Source organism: Staurois parvus, unplaced genomic scaffold (genome assembly GCF_062004578.1).
Source record: "Staurois parvus isolate SC_StPar_1 unplaced genomic scaffold, SC_StPar_1.0 ptg001062l, whole genome shotgun sequence".
In the NCBI taxonomy this organism is placed as follows: domain Eukaryota; kingdom Metazoa; phylum Chordata; class Amphibia; order Anura; family Ranidae; genus Staurois; species Staurois parvus.
In genome coordinates, this window is record NW_028318858.1 from 2,348,865 (window position 1) to 2,366,097 (window position 17,233).

At 41.6% G+C, this 17,233-nt stretch overlaps 1 protein-coding gene across 2 annotated transcripts in view; it reads right to left on the bottom strand.

Annotated features, from left to right (window-relative positions):
• Positions 1 to 17,233, bottom strand: part of DPYS (dihydropyrimidinase) — a 112,476-nt gene that overhangs the window by 41,410 nt on the left and 53,833 nt on the right. For both annotated transcript variants that reach the window (XM_089658346.1, XM_089658347.1), the window contains exons 3-5: positions 16,272 to 16,451; positions 9,608 to 9,797; positions 173 to 329 (exon numbers count right to left, since the gene is read on the bottom strand). In XM_089658346.1, coding sequence (XP_089514472.1) covers positions 173 to 329; positions 9,608 to 9,797; positions 16,272 to 16,451 — 527 coding nt within the window. The remainder of the gene's footprint in view (positions 1 to 172; positions 330 to 9,607; positions 9,798 to 16,271; positions 16,452 to 17,233) is intronic.

Genomic DNA, 17,233 nt, shown 5'->3' on the forward strand with positions numbered 1-17,233 from the left:
ACATGGAAATACCCTAAAAGCCTGAGTAATGAATAAACAACATATGCAGTGGTGGCTTTTCAGACACTGATGATTGGATTATACATTGCTTCTAGGTGGTCCTGGACTCTTTTGAGTTGCTTCAAGCTGCTGTTGCACTTAAAGTCAAATACCCAGGGCTCGTCATACTTACTTAGCCAGCAACTGCATGAGATATTTTGGTGTAGTTGGGTCTGGGCGAAGGGGTGGTCCCATCACATGAGCTGCAGCATGACACCAATCTGTGTGCCAGTAATTTGTACCATCTGTGCCAAGTCCAGCAGCGATTGGTTCTCCAAACACTACTTTACCTAAGAGAAATACAATTAAACAGTTAATGCTGTCTGCATGTGTGATAGGCCAGTATCTATCCTCTACCTTTCTAATATTAAAATTAAATTTGAAAAGAAATGTCAGCATATACTCCCATGGTGACAAAAAGGAAAAAAAAACCTCATAATGTTCGCTGCTTAATGCTGAAAATGCAGCTTTGTACCAGCGCACAATAAATCTTCAACTGACAAGTCTCCCCAAAGAGTGAGCCTCCTTGAGTTAATGAAGCTTTTCTAGACACCAGAGACCTGGACTGTATCGCTGTGCACTGTGTAAAATATGAAGAGGAAGATCTGGCTATACACGTAGAACATCTCGATAAAAAGATGATTACCGAGCAAAAATTCTATAATCTTCTGTGTTGACATTCAAAAGTAGCAATAGACTCTTCTCTAAATTCTGAATCGGTGATATCTGACTTGCAGCCATATTTATGAGCCTGGGATTGGATAAAATTATCCACATTTTGAAAAGTGTGTGCGAAAAAAGAAGTTGTGGTCCTCCCTTCAGAACCAATTAGATTCTCCTTTTCTATTTTAAACCACTAGTAGACAAATAACAGCTGGAGTCTCTTTGCATGGTATGGGGTAACATTGCACTTTCAGAATTTTTCAGAAATGAGGACCAAACTTTTTGTTAATGTTGATTTTGTTAATGTTTTTTGGACTGTTTGAAAGCCTCTGGTGCTGTTCAAGGCTGGTTATAGATTATAGTCACCCTGCCGGCAGAGAAAAGAGAAGGGAGCAGCATCCCAAGTTACTCCAGAGACTTAGTAATGTGTGTGGGGGTGAAAGCCGCTCAAGCCTCTGTGACCAAGCTCCCTATGGGCGGGGTGAAACGTGTCAGAAGGGGTGGCTGGAGTGGCGGCAGAGGCCATCCACTACATGGTGTTGTAGCCTGACTCCTGGGGATCGGTCTTGAGCGGTGTTCATCCCCTCACACATTACTAAGGGCTCTTTCACATGGACATTCCGATCTGGTGCGCCTGCCCATTTTTCATGCGGACCTGATCAGAACCTCCATTCTCCTCTATGGAGCGGTGGGTGTAAACGGACATGTGTCTCGGGGGATCAGGAAGGAATTTTTTTCCCTGCAGGAGCAAATTGCATCATGCTTTGCTGGTTTTTTTTGCCGTCCTCTGGATCAACTGTGGGTGTAGGATTATAACTTTTTTTTTTTAAGTGGTTGAACTGGATAGACTTTTGTCTTTTTTCAGCCACAGTAACTATGTAACTATGTATCCGTTTACACCCGCCGACATCCGATGTGCCAAAAAGGATAGATGGGGATCCAATTCCCCTTCTGTCCATTGGATCAGGTCGGATGAAATGGAAAGGCGTTCCGTTTTCATCTGACCTCCCATTGAGGAAAGTGAGCAGCTCTGTGTCTGTTCTGCAGCAGCGGAGCAGACACAGAGCTGTCATCTGCTTGCTCAGCAGGGATCAGCGGAGAGGTCCCCCGCTGAGCAAGCGGATCCGCTAAATGGGCCCACTCCGTGTGAAAGGACCCAAAGTCTTTTGATGATTTTTGTTACATTTTTAGTATGATTATATTAAAGTGGACCTATTATCAGAATTCACTTGTCACCTGGTCTTGTTAACAATGTCGATCTATTATGCCATGACTGCCTGCAGTTTTTTATTCTTTCTTAAAAACATTTTATTTGTAAAACCAATAACAATGATTGAAATAGAATTAATTCGTCACATGAATCAATGGAACAAAAGTCAAATTACATGATAGTTTTGAATAAAAAAGTACAGTATATGGCCAAATGTTTGTAGGCACCTCACCATCACACCTATATGAACTTACTGGACATCCCATTCCAAAACCATGGTCATTAAAATGGAATTGGCCCCCATGTTGTGACCTCAATAGTTTCTGCTCTTCTGCTAAGTCTATCCACAGAATCTTGGAGTGTGTCTGTGGGCATTTTTGACCATTTGTGAGGTAAGGTATGGACGGATGCTGGATGAGAAGACCTCCCTCGCAAATAGCTTTCCAATTTATCCTAAAGGTGGTTAGTGGGGTTGGGGTCAGGGCTCAGTACAAGCCACTTGAGTACACACTGTACTGGCAGAACAGAAGAAAGCCATATTGGAACAGAAAAGGGGCCTCCTCAAAGTGTTGCCAGAAGGTTGGAAGCATGCAAATGTCTAAAATGCGTGCTGTAGCAATAAAGGTACTCCTAAAAGTCCAGATCAGGGAAATGTAAAAATTATCCTTTACAATAAAAAAAAAAAAAGGACGCAAGGGAAGCGCATCCCTAGTGCACTAGTTATGTGTACAACTTTTGTGTCCTCACCCTGTCCTGATACGGAGTCAGAAAGGAGAGAGAAAGATGGGGAAGCCAGCTGCACTAGTGGCATATATCTGACAGGCACCAAAGGTGGACGGAGAGTCTGGCAATGTAAACGACACGTTTTGGGGGGTGTGACTTTCTTTTTCAAGCATACTTGAAAAAGGAGGCCATGTCCCTGAAATCTGTCAAAATTTGGCCACAGCAACCTGCATGCTTTCTCCAACTTTCTCATACTGCTCCACTGAGCGATTGCCAGTCTCTCCTTCCACCTTTAGAGCCTGTCAGATACATGCCACTAGTGCGACTGGCCAGCCAATCTCTCTCCTCTCTAATTACATGTCAAAGATACACAAGCCGTACACATAACAACTAGTGGGTGCCTACAGAGACATTCTTTGGAGGTGGATCTTTACATTCAATGACCTCAATAACCTGAGCGCGAGAGTGGAGTTAATTATATAGTTTCTTATTTAATTGCTACTTACCTGATCCTCTGCTCCTCAGCGTTGCTAGACTGGTCTCTGCAGAGTCTTCTCCCCCGTGCTCCTGTGGTCTAAGGTCCTGGCATCATCAAGACCAAAGCAGGGTTCATAGTGCTGCAATGGATATGACACTAAGGGACAGTCTACCTCCGAAGCATGAGGGAGCACCATCTGCCAGGGGAGCAGAGTAACTGGCAAAGTGCTTTTACTCTCCCCTAGACTAAACAAGCAGTTAACCCATACACTGCCCCACTGCAAGGCATACTTTGTAACTTGAAAAACCAGAGCTCAGTCATTTTCAGGGGTCTCCTTCTGGCTGTATTGGTAGGTGTGATTGTCAGCTGTCCTAGCTGTCTAGCCATATAGTATATCCTGAGATCCCTTCTATCCACATAGGGATCCTGACATCCCTCATGCAACTTTTGCCTAGCTACAACATCCTATATGAATGCTCCTCCTGTCCCTACTGTATGATCCTCTATGGACCAGAGTCCAATGAGGACACAACTAATTTTATGTAGTTGTATGGGACTGCTTCTGCTGGTGCTGTAATGGTATGATTTCGTCTGCTGGTGTCTGTCTGTGGAAAATCAAGTTTGGGTAAATGGGCCTTTTGAGTTAATAAAACCAGCACTCACAATGAACTTCTATGTTTTGCTCCCTTTAAAAAAAAACAAAAACTGTTGATCCTGCCATTAATCCATTGTTCTCCTGTACACTGTGCAGTAAACTCACAAGCAATGTTACCAGTAGAAATGCATTCTTGAAGAATTTCCAAAGGCCAGCTTTCCTGGAAGGCAGTAGTGAGGCATGGTGATGTCACGGTGGTGTCAGGAAATAAAATAAATTTTGATTTCAAGATATTTTAAACTTTTTTTTCCAAAGTCTCATTTTTGACACCCTTTGTTTTTTTTTTAGGTTTTTATATGAGGGGGTGGGTGCTGTCATAACTTTTATGCAAGGTCTGTTTTAATGATGACTTGCTTTATAGTGATATTTTATAATTGTAAGGTGAAGCTCTTTTTTCACAGTTTTAGTAGCCAGAAAATATTGTGTATTATTAATATTAAATATGACATATAAGATCCAATTCACCAAGCTTCAGTATAAGAACATAGTGATTGTTACGTCCTGGATAACCTCACCAGTGCCATCTGCTGGAAGATTTTGAAATGTCATTGGTGCAGTGATAACACCCCAGAGTACACACTGCTCCTGACTTTATAACAATGTTGCAGAGATCAATGATAAGTGAATTTGTACAGACAAAAACATAGATACCAACAATAGATACAAATTTGTTTAAAAATGCAGTCATGTATGGATCTTTAAATATTCATATCAGAAATTAAATATGTATTTTCAGATAAGTATAATGGCCAATTGCCTTTTTTATTTGCTTTTTTACTTATCTACCCAGTTTTCCCCTTTTCTGTACTGTTAGGGAGAGGAGGATGGGCATTTATCATAATGAATTTACCATAATTAACTCTGTTTGTACTGTGCTAGCAGATCTCACAATCAGTTGCAAACTAGATTTGAACACTGTCCGTCCCAACAAATGGTTGAAGAAATGTAAGGCTTTGATAGTACATCCTATCATATGTTTATGTACGTTCCCTCAGTTTAACCCTCTAGTTGCACTTTGGAAATGTTTATAATAGCTTGTACGAAAGCTATAGAGTCCTATGAATAAATCTGCTGCAAAGAAACACCTTGAAAGGTTAGAAATATTTACACAAATATTTTTAGGTATGCTGTATAAAGAGGAGCACATAACAAACACACAGTGAGGGATTTCAATTTGACTGCACAAGTGGAAATACACTTTAAAGCTAAACTCTGGGGAATTATCTATAGTGGTCCAAGTTTTCTCAGTGGTAGGATGCCACCAGAAAAAGAGTTGGTCTAGTATGACGGCTTAGTAATATGATTTTAGGTGTGGAAGACCAGCTCCTCCTCTGGAGGGTGGGCGGATCAGGAGATTCGTGGTGCATCTGGGTCTAGGGGAATTATCTAAATACACAATTTAATAACATCTATGGGAGTTCTTTTACCTACTCAATGGTTTGCACTTCCAGTCATCCAGTCTTGATATTTGCACAGCTCTGTCAGACTGCAGAGTGAGTTTTGTGACTTGTCTTTTCTCTAGAGCAGTTAAAAGGACCCTAAACTCTGGTTTGAGGGCCCATTCACACCATGAGGTGTGTCTGAGAGTGCATGCTTTTTTTCTGCTTTTCTTCACGTTGCATTTTAATGTGGTACCATGCGCTTTGGCAGCTGCAAATGCACACGTGTTTGTTAGGTGCGTAGGGTGTCATTAAGAATTAGTGTAACCTGCGTGCATCTGCGTGGAGCATTTCTGAACAAGCACCAAAAATTCTATTCAAGTACGTATTCCTAACTCAACAAGAACTATCTTCTATAGCTCTCAGCCGCCTTCATATTTCCAAATTCCTTTTTTGTTGCTGCTGTGATCTGACTCCCTGTTAGAGGGTGGCTATGTTTGTTCCTTATGGTCCCTCTGCATTGGAACATAGCCACTTTCTCTTGCTCCCTCCTGAAATGGACTAGGGACTTTGAACTATGGGATGTGTAGCATGCATAGAGCAGTGCACATAACTGCAACTAACGTGCTGTCAACCCACACTGGAAAAACGAGGGGTGCTGCTTAAAGCGGAGTTTCACTCACCAGTCAAAAAATAAAAGTCAGTAGCTACAAAAACTGTAGCTGCTGACTTTTAAAAAACAGCCACTTACCTGTCCCTCTGTCCCACGGTGTGTCCTCCGCATCTTCAATGTGGGCACCCGGCTGTGATAGCTTGCGGCTTCATGAATGGTCCTGTAGTCTTCTGGGACCTGTCACGTGTTCCAAAAGAGTACAGGGAGGGAGGACACCTTCTGCTTCCAATCGCCTAGAGGATTTGGCCAAAAGTGGGAGCGGGTATCTGTCAAATTCGGGTACCTGCTCACCCCCCGCCCCCCAAAAGGTGCCAATCCTTAATGGGGAGCGGGGGAGCAGTCCTTAAAGCAGAACTTCCCCTTTTGGGTGGAGCTCTTCTTTAAGGTTCCTATGTATCTCAGTCTGGTGACTCATGCTGAGGGTGCAGGCTGGGGAGAGTCTGTCTTGGCTCAATGCATGTAGTATAAAAGGAAGGAAACAACCATGAGTGCCGCATACCATCAGGACCCAACAGTCACTATAGTAGAAGCAACCTCTGCCCAGCTCCAGCAGCCTCCACCCTCAACGCGTTTCGCCCCATCCAAAGAAATCAGTCATGGAGGTCCACCATCCTTTATACCACAACATTGCTCATTCCAAATGAACAGAAGTGAGGAAATAATTTTAGGGAAAACAAATTACAGAACCATTAAAATATATGTGAACCCTCACCTTATAAAACAACCCACTCAGTTTAAAATAGAAATGAAAGGCAAAACATTTGTGAATAGATATAAAAAAATGTATGAATGCCTTTTTCTATAATTTTTTATAAGTGATCACATACCCTCTGTTCTCAGCTACATAAGGAGCTCAGAGAGCTGGGGGAGGTGAAACAGCAGTACACTGGTCTTACCAGTGAATGGCTGTGCAGGAGGGGCATGTCTGGACATGTTTGATAATTGGAGTAGAGCAGGCTCAGTTCTGACCACAGCTAGAAATCTGACCACGCTGTGCTCTCATGCTTAGTGTGGCCAGCTTTTAATAGGTAAGCAGGACTGACAGGAACACCAGGGATTTCAAACAAAGGAAGCAATACATATAATGATAACAGAATATTTTTTCATACAAGTACATGGTACAGCAGGCACATATCAGGAATATGAAATGCTGGTTTTACATTAAGTAGTGGATGTGTATTGATTATTTTTAGAGATTAAAGATATTGTTTAGTGCTCCCAGCCTATGATTGGACAATGAAGGAGCAACAGCAAACTAATAAGCTACTACCTCTGCTCACTCTGCTCATCTCTTCTGTAAGAATCATTATTGCCAGCACGTCATGGAGCAGAATTTGATTGGCTCCTAGAGCTGAAGGGTTGATACCAAGTTACTTACACCGCATCCAAAAACACTTTTAATACTGCTTTAAGGAATACATATTACACCTTGTAGCATTAATTGCCATTTTTATTTCTTTCTTCCTGGAGTTTAGCTTTAATCCAATATCCAGCTTTGTCGCGATGTTTAATTTACATTCCAGGTTTTAATATAAATATTCTGGTGACAGATTAAAGACATCTCCATTATGATATTACAGATTTCAGAAGTGCTGCCTCAGCTCGGGAACATCATGTTAATAAGTCAATATTCTGGATTGCAGTGTGCTTTATTTAACTACATTAAAGAAACTAAGTGCAGCTCATAATCTAAAACCTTTAAATCCCGGTATAGGAGACATTTATGATATATTTGGATCTGCGACAACAGTAGTCTTTAGCTACTAATGACACTCAAAAAGTTGTAGACTTTGCTGAATCAATGCTCTAATAGCAAGGTATTCTAATAGATAATATGATCCATTTTGTAGAGGTTCAGAGGTAAACATTGTGCGCCGATTCCATTACGTCCTTTGTGCTTTCCAAAGGATTTTTCTGCAGCACCTTGGACAGCAGCCGGAATAAAGAATGGGCAAATATTCAGGACCATGGACAACAAGATATCACTTAAAGTGTTACTAAACCCAGAACCCAGCATTCACTATATCTGGTCTCCCACTGAACGTGGAAATGCTATTATTTTAGTATAAACTGTTGAATACCTTTTCTCTTCAGCAGTATATAGCATATGACTATGATATATGACTTCTATCAGTGTCTGGCCAAGCACTGGTTAAAGCTTGGAGGAGTTTTCATTCTGCTAACTGTCCTATGAGGCTGCATAACCCCTGACCCTCTGTCTGGACAGCGCTTATTGGCCCTGTGCTGATCACATGTACCCTCCCAGAGAAAAAAATACCTCTTTAGCAATACATACTAAACTGAGCATGTGCAGAGTGTCTCCTTGAGCTCTGTACTATCAGCAGATGGAATGGGGACAGTAGAAAAAGGGGAGGATCAGAGAAGACAGGATCAAACAGCCTTTTTACACAGTGCAGAGGATTAACCCTTTAGATTCCACAGTGAGTATAACAAGCATGCTTTATTGCAAATACAGACTGATTTTACTGTTGTGGGTTTAGTAATACTTTTAATGTGGTTTTAAACCCAAAAGCAAACATTTATATTTTTTGTAAACAATTGATGTTTATTTATAAAAAGCAGAACACATATAAACATCAGAAAGCTATAGAAAAGCTTTGCATATTATGAAGTCATGTAGTACATAGTAACAAATGTTGGTTGCTGAGAAAACTCAATAGTATAATCCAATCAGTGGTCTACATGAGGCAAGCAAACATTTATTATATTGCAGCTTACCAGGTTTTAGGCTTTATACTATTTTAACCTGGTGATCTGACCAGTAAGTTTGTTGCTTTTTTTAAAAGAACAAGCTCTCCAGCAGAATATATCAGTTACAGAAATGAGAAAAACTATGTAACACTGTCAGGGGTTCTTACAATGATCAGTTTTATTCAATGTGTTAGTGTATTTAAATCTGCTAGTCCATATAACACTCCCCTCCCCCTTAACTGACAATACTGTTGTCCAAAGGTGTCTCTGTTGCTCCTTCATCCAGAGTGGGGGCACTCTAATAAAGGAGGTGTATTACTGGATAGATCACCAAGTGAAAACAGAGGGAATAAAGCCTAGGAAAAGAAAATAAATGCTGTCCTGACAATTAAGCTGCATTATATTACATTTTTGTTTTGGGGTTTAATACCAATTCAAATATATTGTACTTTCACCTTTTCAGTGAAATTTGAGAAACCCTGATATATGTTTGTTATGTGTCCTCATACACACAGCATACCCAAAAACAACTTTAAAAATGTATTTCTTCTAGTTGTTTCTTTAAAGCAGAATAGGCAGGTTTTCTTGTTTAAAATAGCTTGCAATGTGCATTCGGGGGACTTACTGAGGAACAGTTTCTTTTTTTAAGTGCATTAACCCCCAGGTCCTTGATATCTAATGCTTTGTTAGGACAGACAACCCATGGTTGCAGGAAACCAAATGATTGGTTTCTTTGCAGATCTGCACCAGATATTCACTCTCCAGTTGTAGTAAATCCCCACGTTTCACATAATACCTGATAAAAAGGTGTAACATGAAAAATTACCACAAGGTGGACTAATCCTTTAAGGGTTTGTTTTTATGGATAGTTGACAGCAGCCATATCAGCTAGTCTTTCATTGCAAAAAGAGCAAATAGAAATCCAGTGGTTGTATTTAGGGATTTCGGTAGTTCATTTTAAATCCAAAAAGCGACTTATTGAACTTACTGAACCACAGTTATTATTACATTTTTCTATATATTATACTATATATGCTTTAAGATATGGAGACTACAATTGTTTTAGAGAGTTTACCTTCCCTCCGGGCATTTGAAATGATTTTGGCCGAGGATTTGCTCATCACGTGAACCACAAAGAGTGGACAGTTCACTGAGTTGGCGATAGTGATGGCCCTCTGAGTAGCTTCAGCCTCCACTTCCTCTGGGCGACACAATTCATGGCCCTCCGGACCCGTAATTCCCAGGGACAGCATTCTCTTTGCTCCCTTCAAAGGTAAATGGTCTATTAATATGTGTAAATGGAGAGAGCCCATAGCTGAAGATTACAACAAAACAGATTCCCAGTATGTAATTCACCCTATAAGTGGTCTGAGGTTAGGACTCCTGTAAGGTGTTTACTGTTGTGTATGACTCCATTGAAATAATTTTCTTTCATTTCCTTTCCTGGTGACAATAGTATCACTGGGACAGTGAGTGAGGGGAAATCTTCAACAGGGACATAGATTGGATTCAAAAGAAACAAATGGAGATGCTAGCCTTCCCCCTGTCTAAAAAACTACTGAAAAATGGATTTTGATTTATCTGTACAATTAATTTCTTGGAGTACATCAGCAGCTCTATTATTCCTTACTTACTGGGTTATACAGGTGTTTGGACACTGGCAAAAGACAGGAAGTCCTTTCCTATATAACCCCTCCCATAGAAAGGTCCTCAGTTTTGTAGAAAGCCATACACCCCAACATAGAGCGGAGGGTCTCTGTGTCCCCTGATGTACTCCAAGAAATAGATTTTACAAATAAGTTAAAAATCCAGATTTCTTTATTGCACATCATGGGACATAGAGCAGCTCTACTTTTCAATAGCCAACACAAATTTCACTCAGCAGACTGCAAAACACTGAGACAAAAGGCTGCTTCCTCACTGGGTCTAATATCCACCTGGAAATTCTTGTAAAGGTGTGAATCAAAGACCAGGTTGTGGCCTTGCAAACTCCAGCCACTGAAACTTGATGACAGATAGCCCAGGAGTCACCGACACTTCTGGTAGAATGCGCCATCACTGCAAAAGGCAGAGCCTTTGCTTTCAAATCATAAGCTTGGGAGAAAATCTGATGAATCCAATGGGAAATAGAAGACTTGGCAGCCACGTGACCTTTCTTTCATCCTTTGGGAAAAACAAATAGAGAGTCTGATTGTCTGACGTCAGCTGTTATATTCAGATACATCCCGATAGCCTGAACCCCATCTAAAGTGTAGAGGGTGTTGTACCCTGGTGACTGAGGCCTGGAAAAAAAAAAAGGTAAAAAACAGTGGAGTTTCAGAAATGGCTCCTTGCAAAAAAGAGACACTAGTTCCAAAACCGAAGTAATGGCAACCGGGAACACAACCTTCCCTGTCAAAAAACAATATGGGAAGCTCATGAATAGGCTCAAATCAAGTAGGACAGAAGGAACAAGCCTAAGATCCCATGAGTCGAAGGTGGCCTGACTGGAAGAATTTAACACTTGACACTCTAACGGCAAGGAATGAGAAGTAAACGGCCTCTGAAACAAGACTGCCAAGGCGGAAATCTGCCCTTTGATCATACTCAAGGGCAGTCACAAATAAACCTCCATCTGGAGAAAGGCCAATATACAGCTATAAATCTTCCTTGAAGTAGTCTTCCTGGCTCTCAAAAGCATGGGGATAACCGCATCAGACTCTCTCCTGTCCTTCAAGATTCTCGCTTCAATAGCCATGTCATTAAAGCCAGCGACCTGAAAGAAGGATGGAAAATCAAACCTTGCAAGAGGAGGTCTTGTTGAAGTGGAAGAGTCCAAGGACAGTCCACCAGTCCTGTTTTACATTGAACCTGGATGCCAACAGATCCAACTGAGAAGCAGATGATCCAGGTGGTGCCCCAGAACAGGCATCCCCTAGGTCTTTAATTCTGGCTACAAATATAGGGCTCTTAAAGAGACACAAATGGACAATACTGGTCCTCCATCACAAACCGAATAAACTTCTGATAAGGAGGAAAGATTTGGATGTAGATAAGCATCCTTTATGTTCACTAATGCCAGGAAATACCTTGAATGGAGAGAGGCTACCGCCGTATGCACTGTTTCCTTTCAAAACTTTCATACCTGGAGAAACTTGTTGAGATACTTGAGATCCAGTATGGGACAAATATTTTCATTTGTCTTCAGAACCACAAAAAGGGGTTAAAATAGAAACAGTGAAACCTTTCATTCTCTGGAACTGGAATGATCACTCTTTGGGACAGAAGAAGAGCCTGAAAAAGCATCATTCTTTTTTTCAGATTCATAGTAACAATCGAAAGCATAAAGTGCACATGGGAAAAAAAATTAGAATTACAGCCTGAAAGCATGAGCAAATGTACAGTGGACCGACTTATCTTCCCCTTTCCTCTGCCATACCTCCTGAAAAGCCTGCAAACACCCCCACACATCAAAACAAGTGTGTGTGTGTGTGTGTGTGTGTGTGTGTGTGTGTGTGTGTGTGTGTGGGGGGGGGGGCTTCATTAGAAGGAGGCATTAGAGTCCAATTTTGCTGGCTTGGACGTCCTGGACTTTTCATGGAGCTAGGATTGAGGCTTCGCCTTGGAGGTCCAAACAAGCATTACCCATGAAAATGAAAGCTTGCCAACACCTTCTTGCGGGGTAATTCTATAGACCAACACATTAGCAAAAGAATCCTGCACATGTGTATAAACAAAAGTCCCAAATGTAAAATCTCCCAAAATTGTGAAATCCCTCAGGGCATCCACAGCAAATCAAGGAGCCCTAGGAGAATCCACCAGATGTTCACCCAAGTCAGTCTCACTGCTTGTGGAATCTAGTCCCCTGGACAGACATCTTATTGCAACATTAAGGCTCTGGCAGACACCAATAGCCATCTGCAATGCGGTATCCTCCAAGGCAAAAGATGCCTTGAAAAGGTTTCAAGATAATTGTCAGAAGCATCCTTAAAAACTGGAAATACTTTTACCAGACAAGAAAGGTTTTAGTCACAATACATCTGCCACAAAGAGGGAGAGGGGCCTTGCCATCCAGGGGTACCAGCAGACTACAGCGGCACTTTCCACTCTTGCTGCAGGACACATCTCCTTCAAAAAGGGGAACAGTCTTCACAGTGGGCTGTGCCTCAGGGGGCCTTTCAATTACTTCATCCTCCAGTTTGGGTTCACTGCTCTGGACCTGTATAGCACCCTACTGGAAAAGACATTTGTCCTTCTACTGCATTGTGTTCTGTATATACAAGGTCTAGTGACGATCGGCAACATTACAGGCCATCCTCACTTTGCATCCGATGCAGGGAACAGGCACCGTTCTGCTGAGCAGTGATAGCCATGGAGATGGATCCGGATACCAACCAGTCTCCTAGATCATGAAAGAATTGTTAGAGAATCTGGCCTTGTTGTGTAGAAAATCACACAGCAGTGACCATCACATTCAAGTACTGGCAAAAACTGCGCACCTTTCTGTATGGAAGGGGTTATACAGGAGGGGACTTCTGGCCTTTTTCCAGTGTGCAATCGCCTGTAGATGGTGCATAACACTGTGAATAAGGAATAATAGGACTGCTCTGTATCCTGCAATGTACAATAAGGAAATATGCATTTGTTCCAACATCCTCCTCATGGTCTGTCCCAGTGACAACATTGTACCCAGACAGGAAGGGAGGGGAAATCTCCCCTTTGGAAACACAAACAGCAATAAAAATGACTTAACCCCAAAGGTCCTGTATCAGTAGGAGATAGCAAGGACACTTTGTTACAGAAAAATATTGCACAAACTGGAGTTCCATTTTAGGGTACCTATTCATAAGACCAGTGTCAGGATAAAGTCAGCTAGAGCCCAGGGCAAACATGCCAATTTGCACCCCCCACAATGTTCTGAGCATTATCTGTCAGAAAAAATCCCCCCCCCAAAAAAGAAATCAATCACTAGTCTGCAAGCGTACCCCATAATCATAACTTCTCCCTCCTCTCAGTACAAATGTGCCCCCCTGGTGAAATCCTTCCTCCCAGTACAAATCTTTGCCCACTCCCTCAGCTCAAATTCTCTCTCTCCCCATATGCTCCCACCCCCCACCCCCAGCACAAATCCGCTGCCCCTCAAATTTTCCCTGCGAGCACAAATCCTCTCCACCCACTTCAAATCCCCCCTCCAGCTACAATTTACCCTCCCCCAATCACCCATCCTAGCACAAATCCCCCCTCCCAAAGGATTCCTCCTAGTACAATACTCCCCCTCCCCCAATCATCCTTACTAGCACAATCCTCCCCACCCCACCTAAACAAATTTCCCTCCTAGCACCAATCCCCTCCCCCCACCATACCTTTTCTAGCACAAATTCCCCTCCTAGCACAAATCCTCTTCCCTCCTTCCAACTCAAATCCCCCACCCCCAAGTCACCACTCCTAGCACATTTCCCCAAATTTCCCCTCCTAGAACAATTCTTACCTCCTGCTGCCCCCCAAATTCCCCCTCCCAACACAAATCCCCTCCCTTGTGGTGCCCCCCAACCTCACATAATACCACAGTGCCCAGGGCAGCCGCCCCTCCTGCCCACCCTTTGTCTCTGCCCTGCATAAGACTAAAGGTGGCAAAACAGGTTAAATTATAAACTTTGTGCAAATTTGAAAGATTACAATTTTTTCGTGTTATGTACTCATTGAAATATCAGACATTATTTTTTTAAAGCTGCACTTCAGGTAAGTGGTATACACACAGTTACAACATTTATATTTGGACTATATTATCTGCTAAAATATTCTGATCAGCCACTCCTGTGATCAGTATGTTCTCCCTTAAAATATTCAGTTCTTAACTGACAATAATGTCCAGAGTCATGGAGCTGTGATTGGGGAAGAGCATAGTCTCTTCCTATCTGAGTACTGCAGTATAGGATGCCATTAAGACATAGTTATGGAGATGTGCTAGTTCTACATATAAATACATTTAAGGAATATATAACTGGATTATATTGTCCTTTTAAAATCTATATGGAATTTAGCTTTAAATATAGCTAGTACAGATATTGGACTCTGCGGTTCTATTCAGACTGCAATCTATGCATTAAGCGCATGTAATTGCATTGCAATGCATTGCTATGCTGCATTGCTGTTTTTTTTTCCTTTTAAGCTTCATTGCAGTGGACGAAAAACCTAACTATATCTATTCTATAAAATGTTCCCTCCCCCTTCCTACATATCCTGCCTAGCCTGCATATAAATGATCTGTTCACTTACCTGTTTTTAATCAGCTCGGGTCGGGTCACTTGATCCTGCAGCTCCATTTCCCCGGTGTCAGTGAGTGGATGCTGCAGCGGAGAGAAGAGAACGCTGACAATGGCTGGACTATGGGAGCCTATGGGTGACATCATGGCTCCCAGAATTCACAGTTGTTGTCGAGCACTCCCTTACACAGAGCTTACAGGATCACATGACCAGATTCAAGCAGACTGAAAATAGGTAAATATATTTTTTTATACATAAATAGTCTGGCTGAAAAAAGACAAACGTCCATCCAGTTCAACCAAAAAAAAAAAAATTTTTTATAATCCTATACCCACAGTTGATCCAGGCAAACAACCCAGCAAAGCATGATCCAATTTTCTCCTGTAGAGAAAAAAAAGTCCTTCCTGATCCCCCGAGAGGCAATCGGATATTCCCTGGATCAACTTTACCTATAAACGTTAGTATCCAGTTATATTCTGTGTATCCAAGATAGAATCCAGGTCTTTTTTAAAGCAATCCACTGAGCTGGCCAGAACCAACTCTTGAGGGAGTCTATTCCACATTTTCACAGCTCTTACTGTGAAGAAACCTTTCCATGTTTGGAGATTCAATTTCTTTTCCTCCAAATGTAAAGAGTGCCCCCTTGTCCTCTGTGATGACCTCAGGGTGAATAACTCTACACCGAGTTCACTATATGAACCACTGATGTATTTATACATGTTGATCATATCCCCCCTTAATCTCCTCTTCTCAAGAGAATAAATTCAGTTCCTCTAATCTTTCCTCATAGCGGAGCTCCTCCATGCCTCTTATCAGTTTGGTATACAAGTTAGGCATAGGATACGTTGGGGAGGGGATTTTTAAGAATACATATAGTTAGGCTTTTCTTCTTTCTTCTTTATTTGTAAAGGAATCTTCAATAGACTGTTTACATTGTGGTGCACTTACATACGTATGCATGCGCTGTGCTTAGAAAAAGTAGGACATGTTCTAATTTTTTTTCAGTGCAGGACATTGCACATCAAGATGGTGCACTGGTGTGAACTACAATGTATTGATTAATGCATGCAAGCACATCTGGTGTGAATAGACCCTTTATATTAGCATTCAGTAAACTTCTGCACTGCAATCTGGAAGGAGCCGGACTGTAAGCCTACCAGGTATTGATATATTGCATCTATCAAGATGCCGAGAAAGAAGAATGGTGACCATTAAAACTATATTGGAAAAAGTGAGGTCAGAAACCTGGCTGTGCTGTCCATGGTGCCTAAATCACAAAAATGCCTGAACAGAATTACAAATCCATTGGAAAGGCAGTACTACATATGATTTTCTTCTGTGTATTTGGCAGTTTGCCTGGAGTTCAGCTTTAAATATAAACCCAGAAGAATTTTATGACCACATTTATTTTTTTTATTTTGCTACTGTATAAAAGTAATTCTTAGTTTATCCACCAGATGTCATTATTGTACCATCTTTATTCTAAAGTCTTTTACCTCTGCAATTAAATCGCCATTCTCCGCATGCACCTGGGCGATGGCCCCAATGTTCTTGCAGCAAGTAAATGCCTGGAACAGCTCAATGTCATGAACCATGTACAAGTCCTTGTAGGCCATGAACATCTTAAACGAGTTGACACCTTTGTCCCTTACAAGGATTTCCATCTCTTCCTTCACCTGTACAAATAAGTGCATCAAGAACTTGTTACTTGAAAAGCATATAAAATAATACACCGTTCTTATTGATAATATTTTACTATATGTAAATTAAAGAGAAACACCACAAACGAGGAAAAAATAGAGCACAAAAAGAAGAAAAAATTATATATATATACGGCATATACAATTGCTACATGAGCCATATTATAATTGAATGTTATTAAAAATTGCCTCTCTCTTACAAAGTCCTGACCCGCTGGTACTTAGTACCAGCAAGAATAGCGAAGTACATCCCCAACTACCCTTCGGCGTGCTTCAGAGGCTGCGTAGACCTGGGCCCTTTTTTCCATACATGGGACTGTCCAACCGTCCAAGGTTTCTGGACGGAAGTTTTTAGAATGCTTTCTTTACTAAGTGCAAAAACCCTCCACCCTAGCCCACTAACTGCACTACCTAACTTACGACAACCTGATATCACAAAATTACAATTTAAACTTATCCTGCAAGTTACCACAGCAGCCAAACAGGTAATCGCCAAATCTTGGAAATCTCCCTCGCTAAACGTAACAGAAGTTCAAAATAAGGTAACCCAGCCTATGATTCACGCAAAAGTAGAAGCCACAATTTTAGATACCATCCCCTGGGGTAGAACACTTTCTACCGCCTAATTTTGATAATTCTCTTCTCATTCTATAACAAACACTTCAAGCTACACTGGTACCACCCCCCACAAATCCTACGTTTTCCTCCTCTTAGCCGCATACCCTCCCCTATTTTTCCCCCCCTCACATCCCTCACAT